Here is a 26,181-nt window from a genome sequence, read left to right on the forward strand (position 1 = left end):
TTTAATATAAAATATCCGAGGCAATAAAAAAAAGAGAGAAAGAAAAATCAACAGTAGAGATTACTGCTTCCAATTAAACAGCTATAACAAGGTAGGAAATTTGCTAGTGAATAGACCGAATCTCCTTCAGAACCTAATACCTGGAATATATAATCAGCCCTATTCTTAACTTTTCTAAAAAAAGTTCTGCTGTATATACAGAACAGGTGTTAAAAAAATTGTTCCCTTCAAATTTTGCGTACTAAAACTTTCCGCTAAGCATTTCCAAGTTGTTAAAAATTTAAAAAGGTGTAATGTCAATTTTACGTATTTCCTTTTTCGCTTCGAAATCCGCTGCAGTAAGCTTTTTACTTCACGTTAAGAAAAGTGTTCGCCTTCTAAATGGGTGGCTTTTATTCTATAGTGATGCCTTCCTGACAAATGTTAATATCTAAGAGTCACTGTATTTTTGTATTTCACTATCTATGTTTAATTTCCAAGAATCGATCTCCCTATCACCTGCGCGGAAATTCCGGCGACATGAACATAGAACGAATAGCTTTCTGTTAATGTTCCCTATATTTATCCAGTTTTCTATTCATGATGAATGTTCTAGTAATACTTCTGCAATTATGCGTTAATAATAAACACTTTTGAATTAAAAATAAAGTTTAGAAGATCACGGAAGTCAGTCCAAAGGAGGAAACTATATCGATATGTTTATACAAAATAAAAATTTAATTTTCAGTAAGACATATCAGGCATGGATACGGAAGTTAGAATTTACATCTATTCATCAGTGTACGCAAGGGAATCGAAAGGTAAAAAAGCACTTGTTTATTATAAGCAAAGCAATGCCTAGACATCTCTTTATTTAAGGCAAAAAGCTGAAATACAAGCCCTTATATACAGGGTAATTATAATTATTAAAGTTTCCACTTTCAAAAGCCTATAAAAAAGCATCAGTGGTCAGAATGACATGAAATTTCACCTGAATATGCATGAAGGTATGAAATTTGTCTGGCAAAAGAAAACAAATAGTTCAAAATTTTATTACTAGATGTGTAAAATTTATTAATAGACGTCATCTAATGTCTATAATCAGACATTAGTATTGCTCATAATATGCTAAGTAAAAGACGTGAAATGCGTGCCACATATTTAACTTGAGAACACGAAATACATGCATGCAGTTCCCATTATTCTGCCTCGAAGAAACTCGTCGTGATTCTGTCAGTGAAGGATCTGGTTCTGCTTGTAAAGCTGTTTTACAGAATCAGACGTCTTTTAATGCATTCTTTTATATTTGTTATATTATTTGGTTCTTCAGTTAACTTAGATGGAAAGGATCGAAGCTTTATTCTTTTGCACATGTTAACTTAAAAATAGAGAACATAATGAACATTTTCGAAGTAAATTCTTTTCTGTCAATTAACTTAAAATTACCGAGTTAATTATTACATGAAAATTCTTAAATTCATTCATTTTTTTAACACCAAACATTTCCTTTTATTTTTTCATACACACAATACAGTAGGGATCAGAAAAACAGAAGACGTATCTCATCCTGTGTCGCCATTTCATTTTAGTTTTGACTGAAAATGAAATGAGAATGTGATTCTCTTCATATTCCAGACACAGTTATAAATTTTCCAACAACAATAATAAATGTAAGCTGTTCTTATAAATGTAAACTGATCTTAGAAAACCCTAGTCAAAATGAATGCACAAACAATAGGGCATATAAATTCAAAATCTACCTCTTGTTTTTGTTTCTACGGCACATTTTATTCAAAAAATGAAATAAAAAGACTAACCATATTATTGATTTTATTTATGGACTTGCCCGTTCCATCTTCCGATAGACAATTGCGCATAGTATCTCTCGAAACGTTCTCAAGACAACACCCGGGATATTCGGTATTTTTTAATGAATTCTTTAGAAAGTTTTTTAGATGAAAAGTTGGATCTAGTTCAGCTTTTAAGCTCTTCTTACAATTATTCAACGAAAGAAAGACAGGGAATCGTTCATACATTTGGCATAGAATTTCTTATAAACGATCCATTTATGTAATTAAGCCGTAAACATGAATCAATCTCAGTACATATGTTCCCAAATAGATTTTCATGTAAACACCTGTCTAAATGACCAACAAAAAGCTGTATTCCCTGACAAAAAAAACCTTCTTCTAGTCTCATAGTTCTGTTCATCGTTAGAAAATTATCCATCCAGACACCAACTCTAGAGCAATTTCTGAGAATGACATTACCTCCGTTAATTTTAGTTACAGTGCGTTTTGCGATCAACATTGATAACTTTCCTTTGCCAATCAGAATCAATCAATTCTTTGCACTCATGTTCGAACTGTTGGCACTATTTGCTTATGGACGAAGGTGACTGCTTTTCCCCATAATCTGCTTAATTTCATGATGAATCGTGGTGCAGTTTGGTGTTTTTCCTGCAGAAAGCTTACAGTTCCTCATACCCTCCAGTAAGTTTTTAGTTAAAGCGGTATTTTGTTCTTGTGCTAGGATGCACCTCTTAGCATTAGAAATATGACTACATTATTCTGTTTATGCACCACTCATTTTGTATAAATTTGTCGATTGATGGTAATATTTATGATTAACGTTTTGAATAGTGTATGTTCTTTTCATAGGTTCTATATCAAGAAGTCTTTAGTGTAGTCAGTTTTAATGAAGACTGCATATTCTGTAGTAGAAAATTGCATGCAGTCTACATTATTACTTTATTCTGCTCGTTTTAAAGTATTTTAAGTCATTAGTAGTATCGGTATCCCATATAGGAGTTTTAAAGAAAAGCTAAAAAAATAATTATACCGCTAGGTCAGAAGTTATCCGAGGGAAATCATCCTTCTTATGCGGCTAAATAGACCACAAGTGGGCGATATTTTCTTAAAGCGTTATATCATTTCTTTGAGATCATTCCGAATATATATCATGTCTGCATGTTCGTCGTTTTCCCGTTTGTTTTTGAGTAAAATGCCTTTTAAAAAATTAAAAACTTCTTTTACCGTATATCATCTGCGCCTCGATGAACGAATGCTTTTTGCTTTGAATGAATACCATTTACCAGCCACCTATCGCTACCTGCTTAATTGGAAAGGTGAACGAAAACTAAATGACCAATAAACATTTCAGGAGTTCCCGGTGAGGGACATTGTCCTTTCAAGAATAAAGTGTGCACATTTGCTAGACATTGAAAATTACTAAATTAAAAAAGATCAAATATTGAATTCGATGCTTACGTGATAGGAAATAGATAAGTGCGAACAGCCATGAACACCAGCATATACGTAGTAGCGAAGTTCAGCTCCTTATCTCTCTATATGGAATGTCCTTTATCGGGGATCTGAGTAGCTTCTTGTATTATGTTGTTAAACAGTCTCGTATTTTGCATGGCTATGCAGACTTTTGTTCATGACACTTTCTACGTACTATTTCACACTTTCTACGTGTGAAATTGTAGCTGAAGGTAGTTAATTTTAAGTTCAGCGCTCAACAGTTTAGTAATGTGCAGTATAGAGAAAGCATTTCTGAAGAATGACCAACATTTCTTATCATGAACATGCATTAGATTCTGTAGGTTAGCGAAAAATAGGAAGGTTGAAAGTTGTAAAACTGAAGAAATCATTGCAGACGATGAAGTTTCACTCGATAAATCATCAGAAAACTATGAAACTGGTTAAAAAATATAGGCAGTTAGAAGACTAAAGCTAAATTATAGATAAAATGTCGAAAATGCAGGTACTCAGAAGACCAAAGCTGTAGGGTAGACGAGAACTTATACCTAACTAAGACCATTATTTGTAATTAAAGGTTCACATTAATCGCCCATTGAAATTTCGCAGAATAGCGCAGAATAATCACAATGACAAAAGAATGACTTACATTGCCCAAATTGATAAGCGCAGTCTATAGAGTCATTACGTTATTTCAGATCAGGAGACATGAAAAATGTGCAATGCCCTCCCCAGGACATGGACTTTGGCGCTTCCTATTAATACCACGAAGGCATGCGGAAAGGAGGGATAAAATATCTTTATACTGTCCCTTTTAAAGGAAGAATGGAAATTAGGGTCCCAGTCGCCAAATTCTGGTGGTGACGAATTATTGTCCATCACTTTTAGTTCGGGCGCCATTTGTTGAGTCATTAGGTTATTTTGAAGCATGAGACGTAAAAAATGTGCAGTGCCCTCGCCGGAAATCGAACCCTGCACCTCTTGAATACGCGTCGAATATGCTTCCAATCGAAGACATGTGGAAAAGAGGGAGAAATACTATTTAAATCTTTATGAAGTAGTACTGTACGCCCAGATTTGCCTCATGTTGTCAAAAATCAAAGTAGAATTCGATAACATTCAGCTGTAAAACATAGATATAGGAGCTAAGAAGCTTCGCTTATATAACAGGCAATGCTGTTTTATCTGGATGTCAATTCGTCAAGCATTATTCAGTGATAACAATCATGAGAAAAAAATGATAGTGAACTACAATCCAATACTTCGTACTTCGAGAAAAATGTGTACAAACCCTTATAGCATCCGTAGCTCCATTTGAGAGAAATATGTCTTCATACGACGCTGGAACACTGTCTCTATTTTGAATAAACTCAGCCACTTGTTGACGAACAACCAGCATTCCAGAACAATCAGTGTATGAACCTAGATCACAAAACAAATGATTTGTTTAACGTTTTACCTTTTTAGTACTCAAACATAGCTTTTTAAATCAGTATCTATAAAACTGTTAATCATATAGTCTTTTTAATATAAAGTTTTCTTAAATTAAGTGAAAATACAAAAGAATTTCAAAAAGTAAGGTAACAAGCTCTCTTAGAGACAAATTTTATTCCACAGGCGATTACTTAATGCCAATCATTAGTAAACATTACTTTTCAAAGTTCTCATCACGCTTTTCCGAGCATACGTTCCAAGAATACACCAAAACATCGATGCCAAAGTAGAGGAAATTAATGTCCATTCCCTAAAACCACCTCATGACGGGCTGCTGAACGTCCGTGTCGATTGTGAATTTCGTAACTTATTTAAAGGAGCGAAGCGATAAAAATCACTAGGTATTAATTCCGGGATATAAGGAGGGTGATCCAGTAATTTCCAGTAGAAGTTTAGTAATAAATCAGGAGTCATAGTGATTGCGTCTAATTGGATTAAATTAACAGTAATATGCTTTGGAAATCCCAAAAGACCATCTCCATAATTTCCTCACGGAAGGCGCTATTTTTAGTTTTTTAAAAAGAAGGTTATAATTGGTGTTTCTACAACGTGGACATTTGCTTCGTTTCAGATGTCACAAGATGCACCAGAGTTTACTTCCCTGTAACAGTAGGGTGCAGAAACGGAATACTTTCTTCGTTAATCCTCATAAAGTGCAATCTCATGCTCACGGATGATTGTTAATGAGCTACTTGGACGCCTAACGTTAACACATCTTCTGGTATACCAGTTGCTCATGAACGATAGTAATGACTTCCCATGTGTCGACTAGCTCCGCTGTGGGTGCAGTTCTTATTTTTCAACTTGCTGCGCTATGGGGAAAAACTGGTTTTGGAGATGGGTCGGCTAAGTCAGTTGCCTCCATTAACTCAGATAAACCCTAGTCTGAAAGGCCCTTTAGATGTCCAGCTCCTTAGCAATATCGCTTAGTCGAATGGGACACCAGTCTTGAGTCTGAACGTGAACAAGGAAAATATTGTCACGCGCTAAACATATATCGCCTTACAGAACAATTGCTTATCTTTCATACCTGTCCTGCATTTATCGAGCACCCTGCACCAGGACCAAACTTGTTTACGTAACACGACATTGTGCCATGCACTTAAACGAGCTCATGACGATTTCCTGCGCGTAAAATTTCCATTAAAAGCAAATATTATCATATTTTGCACTTCAACATTCCACCACGTTTCCGTAAAACCGCTATAGCTAAACCATCTAACTTCCATCAACTGCATGTCACGAAAAACATTTCCTAGAATCTTCACTTCCAAGAAATCTGATTGGTTAATTGATTGACGGGGTCATCTAGAAGTATATCTTTTTCATTCTTCTCCTACGCGAGACAGAACTAAAGACGAAACAAATTTTCCAGCCTCGTAAAATTTTGCAGACACGTACAGGACCGCTGAGTTCAACTGTTTCCGGTAGAAACCTCCTATTCAAACTACTGCTAAGAGAAACTCATTTTTGGAAAAAGTTCCTTCTAGCGTTGCACGTCGCTATATGTGGTAAGACCATTAATGCAACCATTTTATGCATGTTATTCCGCAGCGCTGATACAACACCTGCGTCATCTACAGGCAACGTTTGAATGCTGTGGTCGTTTGCTATCTTCCGGGTAGGAAATTTGACTATAAGAAGGATTATTAAATATGTGAGAGCTATTGTTACCTTATTTTATTGAATTAATCTTGCATATTAAGGACTTCTGCTTAGAATTTAATTTAAAGGAATGTAACAATAATTTATTCCTTACAACCATAAAAGAAAATAAGAACAAATCAAGCTACAGTGTAAAGCTAATAAAATTTAGCCTAATAATCAAATTTATAAGCAATATATTTCAATTAATTTAAGTATCTAAATTCTGTACACGATTGCCCTCATGCCCTCAAATAAATCAGATTTTACTACTATGATTTAAATCAGATTTGTCTGCCATGATTCAGTCAATTCTACGTAACTCGTAGGCTTATAAAAATGAGAAAATATTTTGCATGAGGATGACATTTTTAATTAACATTAAACTCTACTGATAAAATTCCAAACTCTTTTTGCTTGAAGGTATAACATCAACGATGAGAAATGTCTTAAAACTTGTCATAAATACAAACAGCTGTCCAAAGAAAAAGACTTCCGTGTTTTTTGAAAATTGAAATAATACCGTACTAAAATTGAGTGCTTCTTATCAAACTTTACGACAGCAGGCTATTTGCTTTTATGCCTGGATTACGATTGATTACAATAATATATTAGTCCCAATCGACAACTCATGGGCTCGAGATGGAAATCTAATCTTCGTTACTATTTACTGCTCACAGCTAACTCTTGGCAGCTTTCCAAAGCCTGTGAAGACCATAGGCAAGATTACAAAATCACGGTTCAAGGATCACAGTTAAGATTAAACACCTACTTTTAAACTATACCGCTTACAATCCATTTCGCATAAACTTCTACTAAAATTTGCTTTACTTTCACTTCTCTTTCGTGTTCGCTCCTACGAATGAAAGTTGATGTATTTAAGAATAGAGGTTTTGAGTTCGAGAAAGCTTTTAACAACTATTGCTGCCAGTCAGTTACTTCTCCCAGCCACTGTATTACTTATTTCGGCTTTAGCTTGGCTAGTCGTAACTTTTCGCATGCATTTGAGAACCTCAGCCAAAGTTTGCATGGCGCTTTACCTCGTAATTAAATATTTGAATTTTGATTAAACATTTTTTCTGTTTGGTTTCTTTCGATTTCGGAGACTGTTTTCTGTTATTACGTACGTAGTATAAGCTGAAAATCAAATAAAAGGTTTTATTTTAATTTTTCTTCTGAGTGGAAATATTTTACTTAAAAGTTTTTTTTTTTTTTTCTTAAATTTATTACGTGCTCCGCCCTTAGGCACTACACGGAAAGGGAGGGATGCCCCGTGGAGGTCTTTTTAAGGGAAACTGGCTCGTATCCACGTAACACATGGGAAAAACCACGAAAACGCTCATGCAGCCAGCCCGTTCGCCGGGACTCGAACCCCGGAACGAACTACCAGTGTTCAGCGGCTTTTACCGCTCGGCCGCTGGTGGGCCTTATTTAGAAGTTGAAAACAGATAACAAGTCAGCTGACTGTCTGTACGAGTCCAGTAATTAACAGTTACAGTTATAGCGTCCTCCACAAAGTAAAATGAAAACTAGTAGTGAAAAAATAATACTTGAAACATTAATTGCGTGAAATATTCTCACAATAAGATAAAACATGCAATATACTGTACTTTGGAATTAGTAACCAACTTGGCGCAATTTAGTAATTTTTTGAAGAAAAAGAGTGGTAATTTTAAATAGGAAAAACTTATTTATTTCATACAATGCATGGTATTAGGTACCTATTTTAATTTTAGTTCGATATTGATCGTGGAAAACAATTTATAAAACTACTTATTAATAGGTTTTTGTTTGTTTCTTTTCGGCAGAAATTTCTTAGCAATTTCTTACGGTCGTGCATATTAATTGTCGGTTTGTGTACGTCTGTGGTAGGGATAAGAGCCAAATCGCGTTAATTATCTCTGTGCAGCTTCGGCTGATTATTTAACTTAGTTTTAAATGTGATATATATAATCAGCAAATCAGATTTGAGAAAAAGGTGAGTTCTAAAATATAACATTCCCAGAACTACATTATCTTCCATAATGCTTAGTGATTTAAATTAATTACTACCTACGAATTGATGAGTGCCTTCTACAGGGAAAAAGCATAATGAGCATTATCATATATATGAAAGGAATATTGCTACTGGTGATAGTGCAACATTTTCTGTTCATTTAGAACTAAATGATTTTGGGGCAAAGTTTGTCGTGCATGGACTATATCTGAGCATAAATACATTGCATGTGGAACGTTATTTATAAAATACAAGTTTTAATTGTAGGATTTTATGTTAATTATCCAATTTTGATAACTTGAAGTTTTATTATAACTTCTTCCTTTCGTAGTCCTTACCCGAATTCAAATTAGTTATAGAATCTCTGGGAACCTTGTTAGTAGTCAACGTCCTATCACCAGCCGCCCACAGTTAATTACAAAGTTGTTTATGAATTTTGCTAACCATCTTTAAAAAGGCGCTGTTAATTGCTTGAGGCAGCTAAAGTAGACTATTCTGTGTAGTCTTAGAGCGTTTTGCTTAAATCTAAATTTCATTCATCTGTAGCCTTCTGTTATTTTCAAGAATTAAATAAAAAAAAGAGATTATTCTAACCTTCTGAAGACTTGACAGACTCGAGCAATAACTCGCTTGTCTAGTACGGTCTGAAGGACATTGAGTTAAACTTCTGTGCAAGAAAATCCTACACAATTGGTGGCATTGCAATACGGCAACAACTGCACATACTGCGACCTAGTATTTATTTTACTTTTACAAAGTAGGTCGAAACTGTACTATGCCTACTTCCATGCAGTATGCATTCTCAGTTTATATAATTCTATGATTAACTATACTACAAAAGTTGTTAAATTGAAATTCTTCATAATACCACTCTAGTACATATTTAGAGTTACACAAAGAACGTAAATCCTTTGCATTACATTGCTTAAATTCCACAAACAAGGAAAGTATATACTGTTAAAGCTTACAAGAAAGAAGTATCACCGACTTTTTCAGCTTTCGGTACTTAAAATCATAAATCACACTTCAGCACGAAGTAGCATTTAATTAAAGACTCGCATCATAGATTTAAAAATAGTCTCTATCATTGAAACACTATAACTGCGGTGATTATTTATACGAGTACAATGTAATCAGTTTCAACGAAAACAAACTTTAGTATCACGAAAGAAAACAATGGCGCTCCTCGCGGTGTTACATCATTCTCAAACTTGAATATCTCGTTCTGTTGCCATATACAAATTGCTAAATTATACCAACAAAATAAGTAAGGCATTATTAACATCCTTTCACCTTTTGATTATAAAACTATAATCAAAATGTAAAATTACCATTAAATATACTAAATAAATAAAACACAGAAATATTCTTAAGTATAAGAAATAATAATAACAACAAATATAAAAGTATTTCACTACAGCACTTATTTAAATTATAAGTCCAGTTTTTCTAGAACCTTAATTTTTCTACTAGTCCTACTAAATTTTGGCTTGTCAAACACACCATTATCCTGTTTAACAGGCTGCTTTGAGAACTTGGTCAAACTATTGGATTCTATAGGCTTAGGACAGTCAATAGGAGATGCTATCTCAAGAGGATATATTGTCTGAATAGGAACGAAGAAGTTCTTGGTGTAAAGTCTGCACTTTAACAAGCCGCACATTATCGTCTTTACCTGGAACAAGCTCACTAATACGACCTAAAGGCCAGTTAATTCTTCTTTTGGTATCAGCTCCCACTAGACCAATATCACCCACAACCAATGGGTGTCTTAAATTTTTATTGTTCCCTTGTTGAATGCGAGCACCTAAGTATTCCGACCGAGATCGGTTCCTCAATTCTTTAAGTATGATTTGTCTGTATTTGAATCTCTTTGACAAAGAATTTTGTTCCACAGCATCAATATCTGGAACACTGCATTCATGAATGTCTTGAAGAAACATCGATGGAGAAATGGGCTTTATCACATCTCCTTCAGAGATATAAGTCAGAGGTCTTGAGTTGATTACGCTTTCACAGTCTGCCAGAGCAGTTGCCATTTCTTCATAATTTAGATGAGATTTTCCTAATACTCTTTTTAAGAGATCTTTCAGTATTCTTATTAGTCGCTCCTCTCTCTCTCTCCCAGCAACCGCCCCACCATGCGGCAATCGGTGAGTTAAACTTCCAGTCAATCGAATTAACGACTCCATGTTTCTGTATACGGTTCCAATCTAGTTGTTTTAATGAATTGGATGCTCAGACAAAATTAGATCCATTGTCACAATATACAATAGTACATCTTCCTCTGAGAGCTATAAATCTTCTAAATGCCATTAAAAGGCGCCTGTGTAAGCGGCAGTAATTAGCTCAAAATGTACTGCTCTGTACACTTGCGCAAGTGAATATTAACACCCAACTCTTTCTACTTTCCTTTAGAAACAGAGGCCCAGCCATGTCAACCCCTGTAACTTGAAATACCGCAGCATCTTTAACACGATTTTCAGGAAGGTGTGCGCATATCGCTTCCATGTTCCTTGAACTATATCTTTTACAGATTGTGCAATTAGCCCCAATGTTTTTCACAGTCTTTCTTCCGTTAAGAATCCAATCTAAGCAGATTCAAAAGTATCTGATCACCTGCGTGACAATTCTTCACGTGAACAGAGAAAATAAGTCGTTTCACAACTTCGTCTTCACTATCCTTCCTGTAAATAATCTTAGTTTTTACACGATAGATGCCCCGATCATCTTTAAATACCTGAAGTGTTTTGAGTCTATCATGTTCCAAATCAAGGGATTCCTTTTGAATAATACGTAATATCTTTAACGCCGTTTCACGAAATTCTGTTGCATTCAACTTTCCGTATCTCCTGCTTTCGGTATTTGTACAATTATGCTTAAAACGAAGAATCCAGGCGACCATACGTACGATTCTCTCATAATTAGAAAAATGCCTGTAATACCAATTATTATCCCAAACGGTTTCATTATTTGTCATCGTGCTAGTAGTTTTCAACTTCTCCCTTTCAATCTCTTCTTCATTCCAGCTATGGAACAGGAAATGGTGGTTACAGGATCCTTGTAATTAAAGAATTCTGTAGGACCTTTCATCTAGTGTGGTCCCTCCCACCATCTTGATGTAATTAGATATTTCGCCTTGCAACTTCGGGATGGCAGATCAGCAGGATTTCTTTCTTCAGGAACGTGCTTCCAAGCTGAAGGTTTACTGAGTTCTCTGATCTCTTTAACACGGTTTCGCACGAAAACAGACCAGTTTTCATCTCTTTTAATCCATGCGAGCACTGTTGGGGAATCACTCCAGTAATACTTGTTAACTCTTTCCCTTTAGTTAATGAATCTGTCAATCTAGCACCAATTACGGCTGCCAAAAGCTCAATTCTTGGCATAGTGGCCCCTCTTAAAGGAGCAACTCGAGATTTTGCAGCAAGAAGAAACAGTTCAACTCGATCGTTGTTCTCAATTCTTAGAAATGTAACCGCTGCATAAGACCGCTGCATAACCGCTTGCTGCCATTAACAAAAGTGTGAAGAGCACACTTACTTAAATTTTTTGAAGTGACTTGAATAAATCTGAGAATTTCAATCTCAATTAAGCATTTTAATTCTTCAAGCCATTGTAATAAAAATCTTTACGAAGTTCGCCAGTCAACTCCTCGTCCCAACTGACACTTTTCTTCATGCATTTCGTAACATTATTTTTGGACAGAGGATAACGGGGAAGAAAAAATCAAAAAGATCGAATACCTTATGAATCGCAGATAACATGCTTCGTTTTGTTATCTTTTCCAAATTACATTCAAAAATCCCATATTGATTTTCAGAGTGTCCAGTTCTTTATTCCAAAGCATTGTTTTATTGGTTGTTATTATTATTTCTTATACTTGAGAGTATTTCTGTGTTTTATTTATTTAATATATTTAATGGTAATTTTATATTTTGATTAGGGTTTATAATCAAAAGGTGGGAGGATGCTAATAATGCATTACTTATTTTGTTAGTATAATTTAGCAATTTGTGTATGGCAACAGTACGAGATATTCAAAGGGGCCCACCAGCGGCCGAGCGGTAAAGTCGCTGAACACTGGTAGTTCGGTCCGAGGTTCGAATCCCGCGAACGGGCTGGCTGCATGGGTGTTTTCGTGGTTTTCCCCATGTGTAACGTGTATACGAGCCAGTTTCCCTTAGAAAGTCCTCCACGAAGGCATCCCTCCCCTTAGGCAGATAGCCCTAGTGTGTTTTGCCATAATTAAATACACACAAATACACACGAGATATTCAAGTTTGAGAACGATTTACATCGTTCGCGAGGAGAGTCATTGATTTCTTTCATGATAATAAAGTTTGTTTTCGTTGAAACTGATTCTAATGTGTAAATAATCATCGCAGTTATAGTGTTTTAATGACAGAGACTATTTTTAAATGTACTATAATGCGAGTCTTTAATTAAAGGCTACTTCGTGCTGAAGTGTGATTTATAACTTTAAGTACTGAAAGCTGAAAATGTCGGTTATACGTTTTCTTGTAAGCTTTAACACAGTGCAAGTTTGCCGTGCTTGTGTACTGTTTCTGTTATCTGTCAGCATAATGCTACTAAGGGGCTTACATTTTTATGCTTCTGCGTGTGCCCAACGTATTCATATAACTGTTAGGGGAGCTGCCTTTAAAACTTAACCAGTGAACAGAGATTTTTCTAATTTTTCCTTGGTTTTATAAGTTCGGTGCGTGCTTCTGCCGAAATGTCATATCTGCTTCATTAAATAATAAAGAAAACAGACTAGTTTCCTTTCTTCTACAAAATTCCAAAATCTTAGAACTATAGAACTGGAAATAGGACGAAAAATTCACTTTCTATCTCTAACTCGAAGGAACTGAAGTCGTTGTGTTCCACTGTAAGTTGTTTATTTACTGTACAATATGAATTTGTTGGAAAATATGGAAGGAATTTGATGGTCCCCTTGGAAGGTCATAACAGATATTTTTTAATGATTTAGAATAATTTTTTATTAATCCCACTACTTTTATATCCTGCACTCATCTGCATCTTGCTGAAAACATCTAAAATTTCCTCGATTTGGACTTGAATGTTCTTCCAACTAGCCGAATTACTTTTCTTTATTCATTTCGATTAGACTTCCCTTGTAATTTCAAAAGATATTAATCTTTTATGAACGTCAATATTTACATTGGGAAAGTCCGTGATTAATTTACTAACACATTTATTTTAAAATTAATTACTTTTATTTTGAACATCAAATACTTTGTTTTATTCACGTAATTAAAAACGAAAATAAAGTTATCCATATTGTGCCTAAAGAGCAAAGTTATTTTATGAAGAAATAAATACAAAATAATACATGAAAAATAATATAAAAATAAAGCATACCAGTGCTACATCCTCTACAATGTTTTAAGATGGTCATGGCTCTCTGCTTTGCATCAGATGGGAAGGAAGGACTTTGCAGAAGACTTGGATTAAAGCATAGTGATACAACCTAAAGAAAAACTAATTATATTCTAAGTTTTCTTCTAAATTGTATGATTTTCTAGCTCTACTACATGCTTGACAACTGTCATTGCTTTCCCAATTATTTTATTTCCATGGTCAGTATAGTCAGTTAGTGGCTTTTTCATCGAAATATTTACAAACTTTCTTTGGAAAAATATTTGAAGTGAAGTGTCAGAACAGCAATATCAGAAATAAAGAAAGTATTAAGCATATTTAGTCGTTCGTTAAAATGAAGTTTTTTGGAATTGAAAAGTAGCTAATTTTTATTTATTTTTTTATTTTATTTTTTTTTAAATTTTTTTATTCCTTAATTATTTATTTTAATTCTCTCTCTTTTAGTTTCATTTAAAACCATGGCGGTAGGAAATTTCAGATTATACTGAGAAATTAACAAAATACAAAGCTTCAAAAAGGTCTGATGTCTTTGCGATCGATTTCTGAAAACTTTCTTCCCTTAAGATTATACAACAAGTATTAACTCACTAATTTTAAAAACTTTTTATTTTTTATTAATAGTTTGTAGAGGCACTAGATTATTTCGAAGCCAAAAACATGAAAAATGAGCAAGTCCCTCGCCGGGACTCGAACCTCGGACCTCTCCAATACGCACCGAGTGTGCTGACCATTACACCACGTAGGCATGCTAAAGAAGGTGAGAAAATACCTTTTATACTCTTCCTTTCAAAGGCCGAATGGGGATTAGGGGACCTAATCGCCAATTCCTGGTGGTAGAAAATCATCATCCACCACCTTTTTTTATTTCGGGCGCCACTGTAAAGACATTCGGTTATTTCGAAATAGGAAACACGAAAAATGAGCAATGCCTTCGCCGTGACTCGAGCCTCTCGAATACGCGCCGAACGTGCTCACCATTACACCACGAAGGCATGCTAAGAAGGCGGAAAGAAACACCTTAAAAGTTACTTTTTAGGTTTTCGTTTTAGCCATTCTACATTTAATCTACTCTTTCGAGGCAGAGTTCTTTAGATGTGAAGTTAAAGGTGTGATCTAATAATAAGGCAAAAATGTGTTATAATTTATCTAATTACAGATTCGACTACAACAAGTACGTACGTAGCAGCGCAATTTGATCGGCTTGCTCACTCTTATTTAATTTTTAAATGCCACTGTTACTGATGATTTATCCTAAAGAACTAGAAAAAAGTAATTTAAACCATGTTATTTTAGTTAGGAATGTAGTTAGAAAAATTGAAAACAAATATCCTCTCCTCATTACAGTGCCTTTTTTAGCGGCGGACGACAATTTTTCTTCTATCGCTAGTCAGAAGGTACCAGCTTTTAAATTACCTTTTTTTACTTTTAACTGCCGCAAATAGTTTTACCATGAATTTTCCGAAAGAAAGTGTTCATTCGAAATGACTCCACCTCAGTTATGCGGATAAATGAGATTCTACTGTACTGCAAGTACCTGACCAATTGAAAGGGGCTTCGTTCGCATTCGTTGAGATTTGATATGCCTGCATGGGTTAAGAATATAAATTTGTAGCATGTAGTCGTCCAGTTTCTTGTTAAAGATGCTACTTATATGCGCCACCCAAACAGGATAGTGATTAGTGACTCAGATTGCAGTACCGAAGGGTCCGGGTTCGAATCCCAGAGAAGTCGTGGATGTTTGTAAATGTATAGTGTCCGTAAAGAGGTTACCATACATGGCTACAGTCCCTGCTAGGCGGGACGTTTCTAAGAAACGAGATTCTGGTAGGACTGGTTTAAACGGGAGGACTCCTATAAAAAAGAGCCCCGCCTGAAAGGAAGTCCCGCCTAGCTATGGAAGAAATGTTGCGGCTTCGCGGGATTTTTTCAAACCTCACCGAAAATGTCTCGGGTCCCGGGTAGACACAACCAATCAGACGAAAGTTCTGCTTCTGAAGGATCACGTGATCCCGATTTGAGCGATAATCGATTACTGTTTGGCGTTCAAGTCTTTGTAGTAAGTGAGAATGGTAATCTAGCTACGTGTGTTTCCTGGAATCGTGCGGGTTCTGAGAATTGTCCCTTTCGACGTCAAGTCCCGCGTAGCCGATACATAATGTGATTGGGACCTAAGGAATGAAGGCACTCAAAATACGGTGATCCGAAACTCATCACCGTATTTTGAGTGCCGGGTGATGGGTCTTGGGTCTCTCCGGGTAATAGAATTCTTACTCCTGCCGAAAGATTGTTGGTAGGTGAGAGAAAAGAGAAACTCACGGACCCATCACCCCGGGGTGCTCTCTTTCAACACTGGGGGCTGAACTAAGCAAAGTAGTTCTGTCACCTGTATGGTGCCCAACTCTTTTGCGAGCGATAGGCGCAGTATTCCCTCTTTTTGCCACGATGAATTTCGTGGGCTTGCTCTGATATCAGACAAGCTAGATTAGTCACAACAACAACAACACTTATACACTTTCGAATAGCTTTTATATCTAACAGGATACATGACTAAGATTTTAAAAGTGTTTTATACTAAGGATTGTTCAAGTTTGGCGTGAACTGGTACGGTTTTGAATATTAAATTTAAGAAAGTGTTTTAAACATTCAAAAATATAACAAAAACGTTCCGAAATATTAAAATGATAAAGACCAAACTGTCAAATACTGCATTCATATGTAAATAACCAATCTAAGTGACTTCAAATAAGGTAAGTATTATTTAAGCGAAACGAGGAAGAAACGTAAACTGAAATGACAGAACTGACTGCAAAGTTGAAGTTGCTTAAATAGAAATTTGCTTCGATTATGAAGAATATCTTCCAAAAAGTTTAATTATACAAAGAAATGAATATCGTTGAATATGTCATGCATAAACAGAGAGGCAAACAGGTAATACGAGATTCTTTCTTACTTAATTTCCCATGTTTTCATGTTAATTCTCCAAAAAACAAAACAAACAAAAAAAAAAAAAAAAAAAAAAAAATCTGAAAGATTTGAGATTTTAAATTACGTCCAAGGGGGCGTTTTTTTTAACGTTTTGTGTGTTACCTTTATTTATTAAATATCATGTTCTTTGCACTTAAACCATAAAATTCAGTTCAATAGCAATGTCGCAAAATAATTTTAAAATGAGCATATCTTTAGAATTTCCGATACACAGTTCAGCGCGCTAGAGATTAAAAGATTTTTTTCCTCCGTAGAGTCTTGCCCCATTGCTCGCTTTGAAATCCTTGAGTTTGTTAATAAAAAATTCGTTAAAGTTTTACAAAATATGAAATCGATAATAAAACAAATTTGGTCTTCCACATGCCCATATTCATAGGAGGATTACGTTATTCAAAATTCGATGGCTCAATGTACCATTGTTTTATTACAATGCGAGAAATATACGTACATTTATGCAGATTTATCATTATTTAATTTCTTCAACATTTGGTGGACTCTAACATTTGGTGGCAACAGTTTAAAAAGTGAAACGGACATTTATAGTGATTCAATGCAAAATCGCAAAACGAAAACAATAGTCCTTCAGGGACAAAGCCCCTTTGGACTAAGAATATCTATATTCAAATTATCAGTTTTGAGTTTTCAAAATGCATAAATTTATTTTTCATTTAGAGTTATACTTCTCTGCATTCCAAAGACAAAGCTAGTCTCATCATGTTTAATTAGATTAACCGAAATACCAATTTACACTGGTGTGCAAAAATTAAGGACGAAGTTCAAAAATTAGCATATCAGCTGAACGAAGAGGCAGAGCGGACAGAAAGACCAATCAGGAGATTAAGTAAGGTGATGTACGGTAGCACATGCGCAGATATGCAGGTAGACGTAATGGGGGAGTGTCTGAGTAGTATAAAGCATGTTGCCGGTGTAAGATCAGTATTTCTGGCAAAGAGATTGCACGCCATATAGCAGTTAAAAATACACCGAGTTGCTGCCTCAGCGAGAAATGGCGAATAATCAATCTGTTAGACGACATCTGGATGCTTTTACCCGAGGTCGAATCATTGGGAAGTTGGAGGAAGGCCGCAGTGTGACAAGTGTGGCTTCAGAGTTCGGAATTGCTCACAGCATCGTTTCACGACTTTGGAGACAATTTCAAACTACAGGAACAGCTATCCGGGGGTTTAGTAGTGGTCGTCCATGAGGAACCACACCCGCAGATGACCGGTATATTGCCTTACAGGCCAGAAGAATCAGGCGGCAGACAGCGGGAGAAATCGCTAGACACACGACACAGGCGACTGGACGACCGATATCGCGTTTTACCGTGGCCAGAAGACTGCACGGTGGTGGTCTGTTTGCACGACGCCCTTTACGGTGTGTACCTGTAACGCCTGCCCATCGGAGAAGGCGTTCTCTGTGGTGCCGGGAACACCGGAATTGGAGAGACAATGAATGGGGACGAGTACTCTTTACAGATGAGAGCAAATTCAGTCTGAGTAGCGATTCTCATCGCATACTCATCTGGAGAGAGCGGGAAAGCCGCAATCATCCCTCGAACATCATTGAAAGGGACAGGTATGGATGTGGCGGTGTTCTCGTTTGGGGAGGCATCATGCTTGGTAGTCGTACAGACCTTCACATCTTCGACGCAGGTTCAGTCAACGGGACCCGTTATTGTAACGAGATTCTTCTTCCATACGTGCGTCTTTTTAGAGGCGCTATGGGTCCGCAGTTCCTTTTCATCGTACAGTAGCTGCCGAACAGCTCTTAGAGAGTGAGGATTTTTAACGTATGGATTGGCCGGCACGATCTCCGGATCTCAATCCCATCGAGCATGTATGGGATTTTCTAGGCAGACGCTTGGCAGCTCGTACCTTACCACCAGTAACGATTCCGGAGCTTCGATTGGCGCTGCAAGACGAATGGGCAGCAATGCCTCAACAACTCATTGACACCTTCATTCTCAGCATGGGCAGACGCTGTGAAACCTGCCTAGCAGTCAGGGGAGATCATATCCCCTATTAAAGACCGGATGTTTCTTGCTGGCCACCCATCACAGGGATGTTTCTGCCTTCAGTCGCATTGCGCTCCATGCTACTTTTTCAATAAAGCTTCTTATTATCCCTCCGATTTCTCTTTTAGTAAGTGTTGCTTACATTACTCATGTCCTTACGTATTGGGGATTTTACGGTATTAAATGTGTTGATTTGGAAAGCTTTTGTACAAAGTTACATTGAAAAAACCGTCTCGTCCTTAATTTTTGCACACCAGTGTATATAAGACAGGCGATGAGCGGTGACACTTGTTAACGATTCCTAGTTATATAAAAATAAAATGCAAAGGTTTTAATATAATCAACATTATTAAAATTAAATTAGCCTAATTATAAAAACAATAAGTCCTCTTGAGGTAAATGTAGGTATTGCTCAGAATATGAGGACCAAACTAGAAAAATTATGTTTGCTGTACATTGCATTTTGTTACATTTTTATTTTAGCTTAGATTCATGCTTACAATTAAAACTAATCAATGAATAAATTACAGTCGTTTGTCTACTGTACGCAATCTCTGAGTCTGTCTTAACTTTACGTATCTTTATTTCCGTCTATACTCTGTAAAAAAACAATTCCGACTTCTGATTTATCCTACTTAGAGCGATGACATTTGGCGCGTATAGTTAAGCATTCACTATTTTCTCCGCGAAAATTGAGTTTATTCAAAAATCACGGTGCTGAGTTTGTTCGACTTAAAGATGTTGCGGAATATTAAATGTTTAAAAAAAGTCCATTTTTCCTGAGGACAGTAATAAAGTCTCTGATTTTGCAAACTCATGATGAAAACAATTTTGTAACAGATTTCCTATAATACTATGGAATTTATTAAAATGCTTTATTATTTCCGACAAGAAGTCTTACATTGCATCACATAGGATATTTTCCATAAAATTAACTGGTTTTTCAAAATTAAATGATAATTGTAAAGTTGGTGCTAATTGTAAAAAGACTGATTAAAATTACCCAAAGTGTAATTTTTGTATAATAACTATAAGCTTATGAACACAAAGCACTGTAGAGTTATTAGGTTACTTTTTATGCGGGAGACGTGAAAAATGAGTAATGCTCTCGCAGGGACTCGAACCTGGACCTCTCGAATATGCGCTGAGTGTGCTACCGTTGCACCACGAAGGCATGCAAAGGAGGAAGGAAATACATTATATACCCCCCCTTTTAATGGGCGACTGGGAACTAGGGGACCCAAGTCAGATCATATTAAATATGTCTGAAAGACATCAAATAATATCTGACGAGAGATGGTGTTCCTAGTGTGTCTGAGACTACTAACATGCAGGCTGTCAGTCAAACGCAGAAGTTGTGATTTAAACATACCACTTTTTACTTGCGTTTGAAGATCTGAGTACATACGCTGGAGAGCTAGGGGTGGAAATATAAACTTGTGAAAATCAAAATAAAATTCACGATTTGTCTAGTGAAATGCATATATTATCTAGAACTTCAACTAATATTAGTTTCCTTCCAGATCCACTGGAAAGACATGAGACCCAACAGAAGTTGTTAGTCAAGATGAAAATTGTGTTCCTTTAAGTTGTAGTGTTAAAGTTCAAATGTAAAGTATTTAAATAGCATTATATTGTAATGCTGGCTCAAGTTTAAGTTAGAATTTAAATTTTTCGAACAGGTCGTTCAAAGACCTAATTTTCAAATATTTAAATTCTGGCGAGAAATATTGTAAGGACTTATGTTATTCTAACCAATTATTTTTAGTTTGACTTTTCTTTCCCTCCTGATTTCAGTTTCCTGCCGGAATATAAATTTGTAATGACGTAGATGTTAATCTAAACTTGTTTCAGAAGCAGTATTTAAGCTGCGTTTCAAAAGTTCGAAAAGCGTAGTAGCGGACTTATTTCCAAGTTTATGCTGCGTGTTTGAACTTAGCTCTATAGTCGGTGTTGGACACCTCAGTTTATACTGATATTTCTCGACTCGGCTTTGATGTGTGCAGCCGATTTAGCGTTTAGTTAAACTAAGGAGCCAATCGTTAGATATCTTAATGTATAAGTGATTTGTTACATTCTTATTTTCTGTTAAATTTACGGTAGCCACAAGTGGTAGTGATTTGTGAGCACCAAGTTCGTGCATCTGTTTTAATTTAGTTTTAAATGAAAAGGTTATTTTAAACCTTACTCTGCGGTATTTATTCTCAAAAGCCATAAAGAGTATACGCTACTTCGTCTTTTACGTAGAATCCAAGTTGTATGCTACCAAAAAGAACAAGGAGACTATATCTTGGGTTCGACTTCTATGCATATTCTCCAGCAATAGGTGTTGCCTTCAATAGCATGTAATTATAACAAACAATTTCGCTCAGTGAAAATTTTATTAATTATTATACAGCTAATATTGCTTTTATATATATCCTTTAATTTCCGAACACAAGTGTACATTTTAACATGAATCTTTTGTTTCTTAATTCCTCATTTGTACATCAAATAAAAATGTATTATACAAATAAAAACTATAATAAGTTACGTATTTAACAAAATAACATTTCAGATTTTAATAAAACAACAGGAATAAAGTACATTAAAATCCCTCTTAACCGGAACCCAATTAACCGACAATATAAAAATAATGGTACTTTTAAAGTCTAGATTTAAATCAGAGATTTAGGCCTATGAGATAAAAAAAAAATATGTAATGAGCTAACAATTTTTTTACTTGACTGTTGTAAACATTGGAGTTACATTTCTGTCGTTCAAGGTATCAGATTTATCCGGCTAGTTAATAAAGGAATTATCCAGAATATAAAGATGAACTACCGATCGTGCGTCCATGTGTGAAATTTGAAAGTAGTGTCTTCGATTTTTAGAAACAATTCACAGTGTACGACGCCATGTGTATTTTGTCACTTTCTTGTAAATATATAAAGACCACTACTTTGTGCAACTGTTGGTGTAAATTGTGGCCTCATAATCATGTTCGTAGATGATAAATCGAGTGACAGATTCTCTTGGTTTTAAAATCCGCTCGTATCAGACATGTTGGATATACTTACATATTTGGATAAAATTCGTGTTAGTGAAGAGGTTCAGACTTAGATGGATATAGACAATTCTCTCTAGCCCTCTACTAAGGTGACGACGAAATAGTCAGACATGTACTGAAAAAGCAGAAAGATGAGGAGAAGGATGGGGATTAAGATAAAAACGCTACTCAGAGCAAGAATATTACGACGAAGGAAGCTGACAAAGGATTGCAAACTTTCATGAGATTTCCTGAGAAATGTCCATCTATGTCTGTACATGATGTTATGAAGAAACTTCATTGCAAGCACAGCGAAATTTTAAAACTGTAGCGACAAATTTAAAAGGAAGCAGACGACAAGTTGAATGCCATCATACTAAGAAGCACATAATTTTCATCTGAGAATAAATATGATAACTTTAAAATGTTTTTTTTTTTTTTTCTGAAATATAAAATCATGTTATCTAAGTAAACCTCTTATCCGAGATATGCGCAATCCCGTTGCTGCCGGTTAAAACGGATTCTACTGTTATTACTTAAAATTTTCCAAATCGTGCTTTCTGAAAAAACTGTTAAAAGCTAAATATTTACACTGTATAAAATGTATAAATCAAAACTAATTCCTTCATTCCTTTTGATAACAGTTAAAAATTGATGTGCGTACTTTACATAAATACGCTCACATTGGTTTAAAAATTTCCGTAATAACGAAAAATTTACCTGCTGAAAAAAAGTCACAGGTTTCTGTCCCATTCCTTGAGGATCCCCAGCGTGAGCATGGATGACTTCTTCAAAAGTAAATTTTTTTCCCTAAAACACAAGAAAATTAAGTTTTTAGATTCTTAGATCTTAAAACATAATAAACTATAAAATCGAATGCATTGCTTGGTTATCATTCGAGCACATTCTTAAGTTAATTTATGCAACCAACTTTTGCATTTGCTTTGCGTTTACTGATCTATACCTTCTTTCTTCTATTAGATTCTGCACATTTTTCTATTTAAACTTCTTTTCACATTGCTGAACAAAGAATGATTTAACAAACAGTATGATATAGTTCAGGCCTAAAATGAAGCTCGCGAGTGCTTCTCCTGTTGTGTCATGTCGCTCTGATGTTGAAGTATATGCTAAATGGTTTCACATCTTATTAAATGATTTTCTTTATATTGTTTTAAAAACCACCAGCTCCATGTATCATTGCTTATAAATTAAGTCGCATAACTAAAATTAATTTTAGTTGTGACTTCAGATTTTAAGATGTGTCTATTTAAAAACACACAGTGGTACAAATTTGGAAGCAACGTGGCAGGAGGGAATTATTTCTACCCATTTTAGAAAAGTGGTTGATTATTAGCAGTGCAATTTTGTGTTTATTAATATAACTTCTAGGATACGAAACCAATAAATCTGCATACATTATCTCAGTTGGATAGTTATGTCTGTGTAAATATTTATCCGGCCTGTAATTTATTTCGTTTGCAAACCTGCTTAAAATTCTGATTGATTTGGAAATTGCATAGTTTCCCTTCTTTCAACATATTCAGATGGTCAGAGGGTGGCCTTTTATAGAATTACTGTAAACTCAGTAGCCTTAAAGTCGTTGATTACCGGAAAGATTAATGGAAGAAGCTCTGAATTTTTATTTGTATATTTTTATAGAGCAAAAATTATCAATTAAATTAAATTCATTTCAATTATTTAAAACTGTTTCTGAATCGACATGGTCTAAATCTTCTGGATCCTGTATTTTGTTTTAACTATCCATAGGACCTAATACCACACACATTAACACTGTACATTTTAGCTCGCTGCCTTCTTCATCTAACTCAGGCCGCAATATAGTTGCATGTGATATTATCTTGTGCTATTGCAAAGATTCTTAGCTCTGGTTCAATATAATGCAAACTTCATAAATATAAAAAATATTACGAAATTGAATTAGATTCTATTAAATAGAACTAATTAAATACCATAAAGGGAAAATTAGCCTTATTTGACAATTTTATTTAATCACAATATACAGATAGGTAGTGAGTAAATAAATAGATATCTGTCTTATGTACTTAGCACCAAGCGTATTTTGCGTTTGTATATTTTACTTGGAACAGAGTCTACCAGTACTAAAAATTCAAGAGGAGGGAGAATTTTGCACTAAATTCATTATAAGAAACTGCATCAGTTTGACTGCTTCCACTCTTTGAAAGTGGGAAATGGTGCTTGAAAGCCTGCTTGAAAATCTACCTTAAAGATTAGGACAGCTATATAGATGAGATATGTAGCCATAATGCGTTATTCCACAAATCACTGGGTAATCAGTAATATTCGTTTGATGAGTGTGTTGAAACATGGTTGGTTGCTAAAAAAAAGCGTATCAAATTTTTTTATGAAAAATTTCTTTATTATAAAATTTTCTTTAAGACTAGAAAACTAGCAAGCAACATGTACTGTTTCTTCCAAAACAACTGAACTTACAACATTGCATGCGAATGCTTTCCAGACAATCACAAAAACCTTTCAAAATTCAAAGCAAATACTTCGATCCCGAAGTTTGCTTTGATCTTCCTTGTTTGCAGCAAAGACTGTAAACATGGGATTATCAAGTTCTATGACATATCTTCTCACTCTTATATGGAAGTCTTTGAAAAATGTGAGTATAGATTTTATTTTTTTAAATAAGAATTGTAGATGTGCACTTCTAGTCACAAGGTATCTCGAAATAAGTTAGCGAGTTTCTACTTTAGAGTGCTGAATATAAATAATTACAGTGCTGTAAATATGAAATTTATTTACTTCATGCTCCCCTGTAGAAAAAAACAGTCCATTGAGTAAAATGTCCAGTATACTTTTATAACCTAAATACAAAAATTTTGATATCTTTACTTGCAAATTTTGACAACGTTACGGATGGAAAATCCATACGTATAAGAGAAAACATATTCTAATTTATGTAACTTTTCCATACATATTTCGCAACAAATCTATCTAATCAGGTTTAGGAAGAAACTACAGAACTTAAACATTTTGGCAATTAATGATCCTTTGATGGCCAAAACAACGCACAGTATGAACTTTGCAGCTGGCCCTATGACTATATCGATTACAAAAATCGCCGATTATTTCGCACCCAAATCTATGGAACATTTTACACTTAACTTGTTAAAGCAAGATTAGCAAATCCAGCAGTTTACTATTTGAAATTTTGCTCCAAAGGAATTATATAAAATTAAATTTTGTATTTGAAAAGTTTAATTTTTATGCAAATTATTATATAAATTCATATTTATAAATATTTAATTGTTATTTAAAAATCGTTCTATATACATTCTATTACTATTATTGGGTTATTATTATACCATTATGATTGCAAACCGAGAGACTTAAAGCATTAAATACACTTCTTGATAATTTATATTTTTATTTTCTATTTTATATTCCTAATTGATGAAATTTACAATGCATTTATTGATTAACGTATGATATAACTTGATACATAATGTATTATAATTTTTGCGAATATGTGAACCACTACTGTAATTTTAAAAGACGTTTCTTACAATTTTAACGTCATATATTATTAACGTCATATACGTATTATTAACGTTCATTACGATGTAGATCGGCCTAGAATAAACATTCCTTTATTCCTAATTTCATAAATAAAACGATTAGTTAAAAGCAGTGTGCACGTATGCATGGCTAAAAATATTAATCACTATAAAGCCATGTACAGCGTTTGGAAGCGGCGAAAGTAAAAAACAACGCAGGTTGAAATAATCAGTTTTTCCATTGATCGCCGATTGTAAATTAATGCCTTTTATAAGGTAATTGCATAAAATAGGCTTTTGACTGACCAGCATTACTACCTCTTGAGGTATTCGAATAGAAAGATATATTTTCTTTAGCAGTGTCTCTAAACTAAAAAGTAATAAGTTATTTTTCTTTATAAAGAAATAAATGCAGATAATGATTAAAACATAAAAAAATCAAACTTTAATCTGCCCAGTTCTGAAACCAAATTTCATTCTTTAAAATTTATTTACTTATTTTATGTTTACATATTTAGTTAATTTGTACGCGCGCTAATTTCGGTGTAGACAACTTCTAGTGTTTTGTTCATAGTTCGAAATAACTTGAGATATTATCGATTCCAATACATAGAGTTTGGACGATGTTTGACAGCTCGTCGTCAAATTTGACGACATTTTGGTCCATTTCCATGTAGCTGAACAAACCACACAGGATCCTTAATATCATATTTTTGTTTCCCCACTCAGTTTGTTATCTGCTAATATAAACTGATTCCTCAGATTTAAAATAAAATAAAGAGCAAAATTAGGTGCGAGTTAAAATCTCTTTATCAGAAAATTATTAT

At 34.8% G+C, this 26,181-nt stretch overlaps 1 protein-coding gene across 3 annotated transcripts in view; it reads right to left on the reverse strand.

Moving 5' to 3' along the window:
• Positions 1-26,181, reverse strand: part of LOC118198631 (alanine aminotransferase 2-like) — a 77,824-nt gene that overhangs the window by 48,047 nt on the left and 3,596 nt on the right. For all 3 annotated transcript variants that reach the window (XM_085808883.1, XM_085808882.1, XM_085808881.1), the window contains exons 3-5: positions 22,530-22,619; positions 13,762-13,870; positions 4,534-4,664 (exon numbers count right to left, since the gene is read on the reverse strand). In XM_085808883.1, coding sequence (XP_085665009.1) covers positions 4,534-4,664; positions 13,762-13,870; positions 22,530-22,619 — 330 coding nt within the window. The remainder of the gene's footprint in view (positions 1-4,533; positions 4,665-13,761; positions 13,871-22,529; positions 22,620-26,181) is intronic.

The sequence above is a fragment of the Stegodyphus dumicola genome, chromosome X2 (assembly GCF_044657685.1).
Source record: "Stegodyphus dumicola isolate Sdum_Otavi_A_Nest chromosome X2, ASM4465768v1".
Classification (NCBI taxonomy): Eukaryota; Metazoa; Arthropoda; class Arachnida; order Araneae; family Eresidae; genus Stegodyphus; species Stegodyphus dumicola.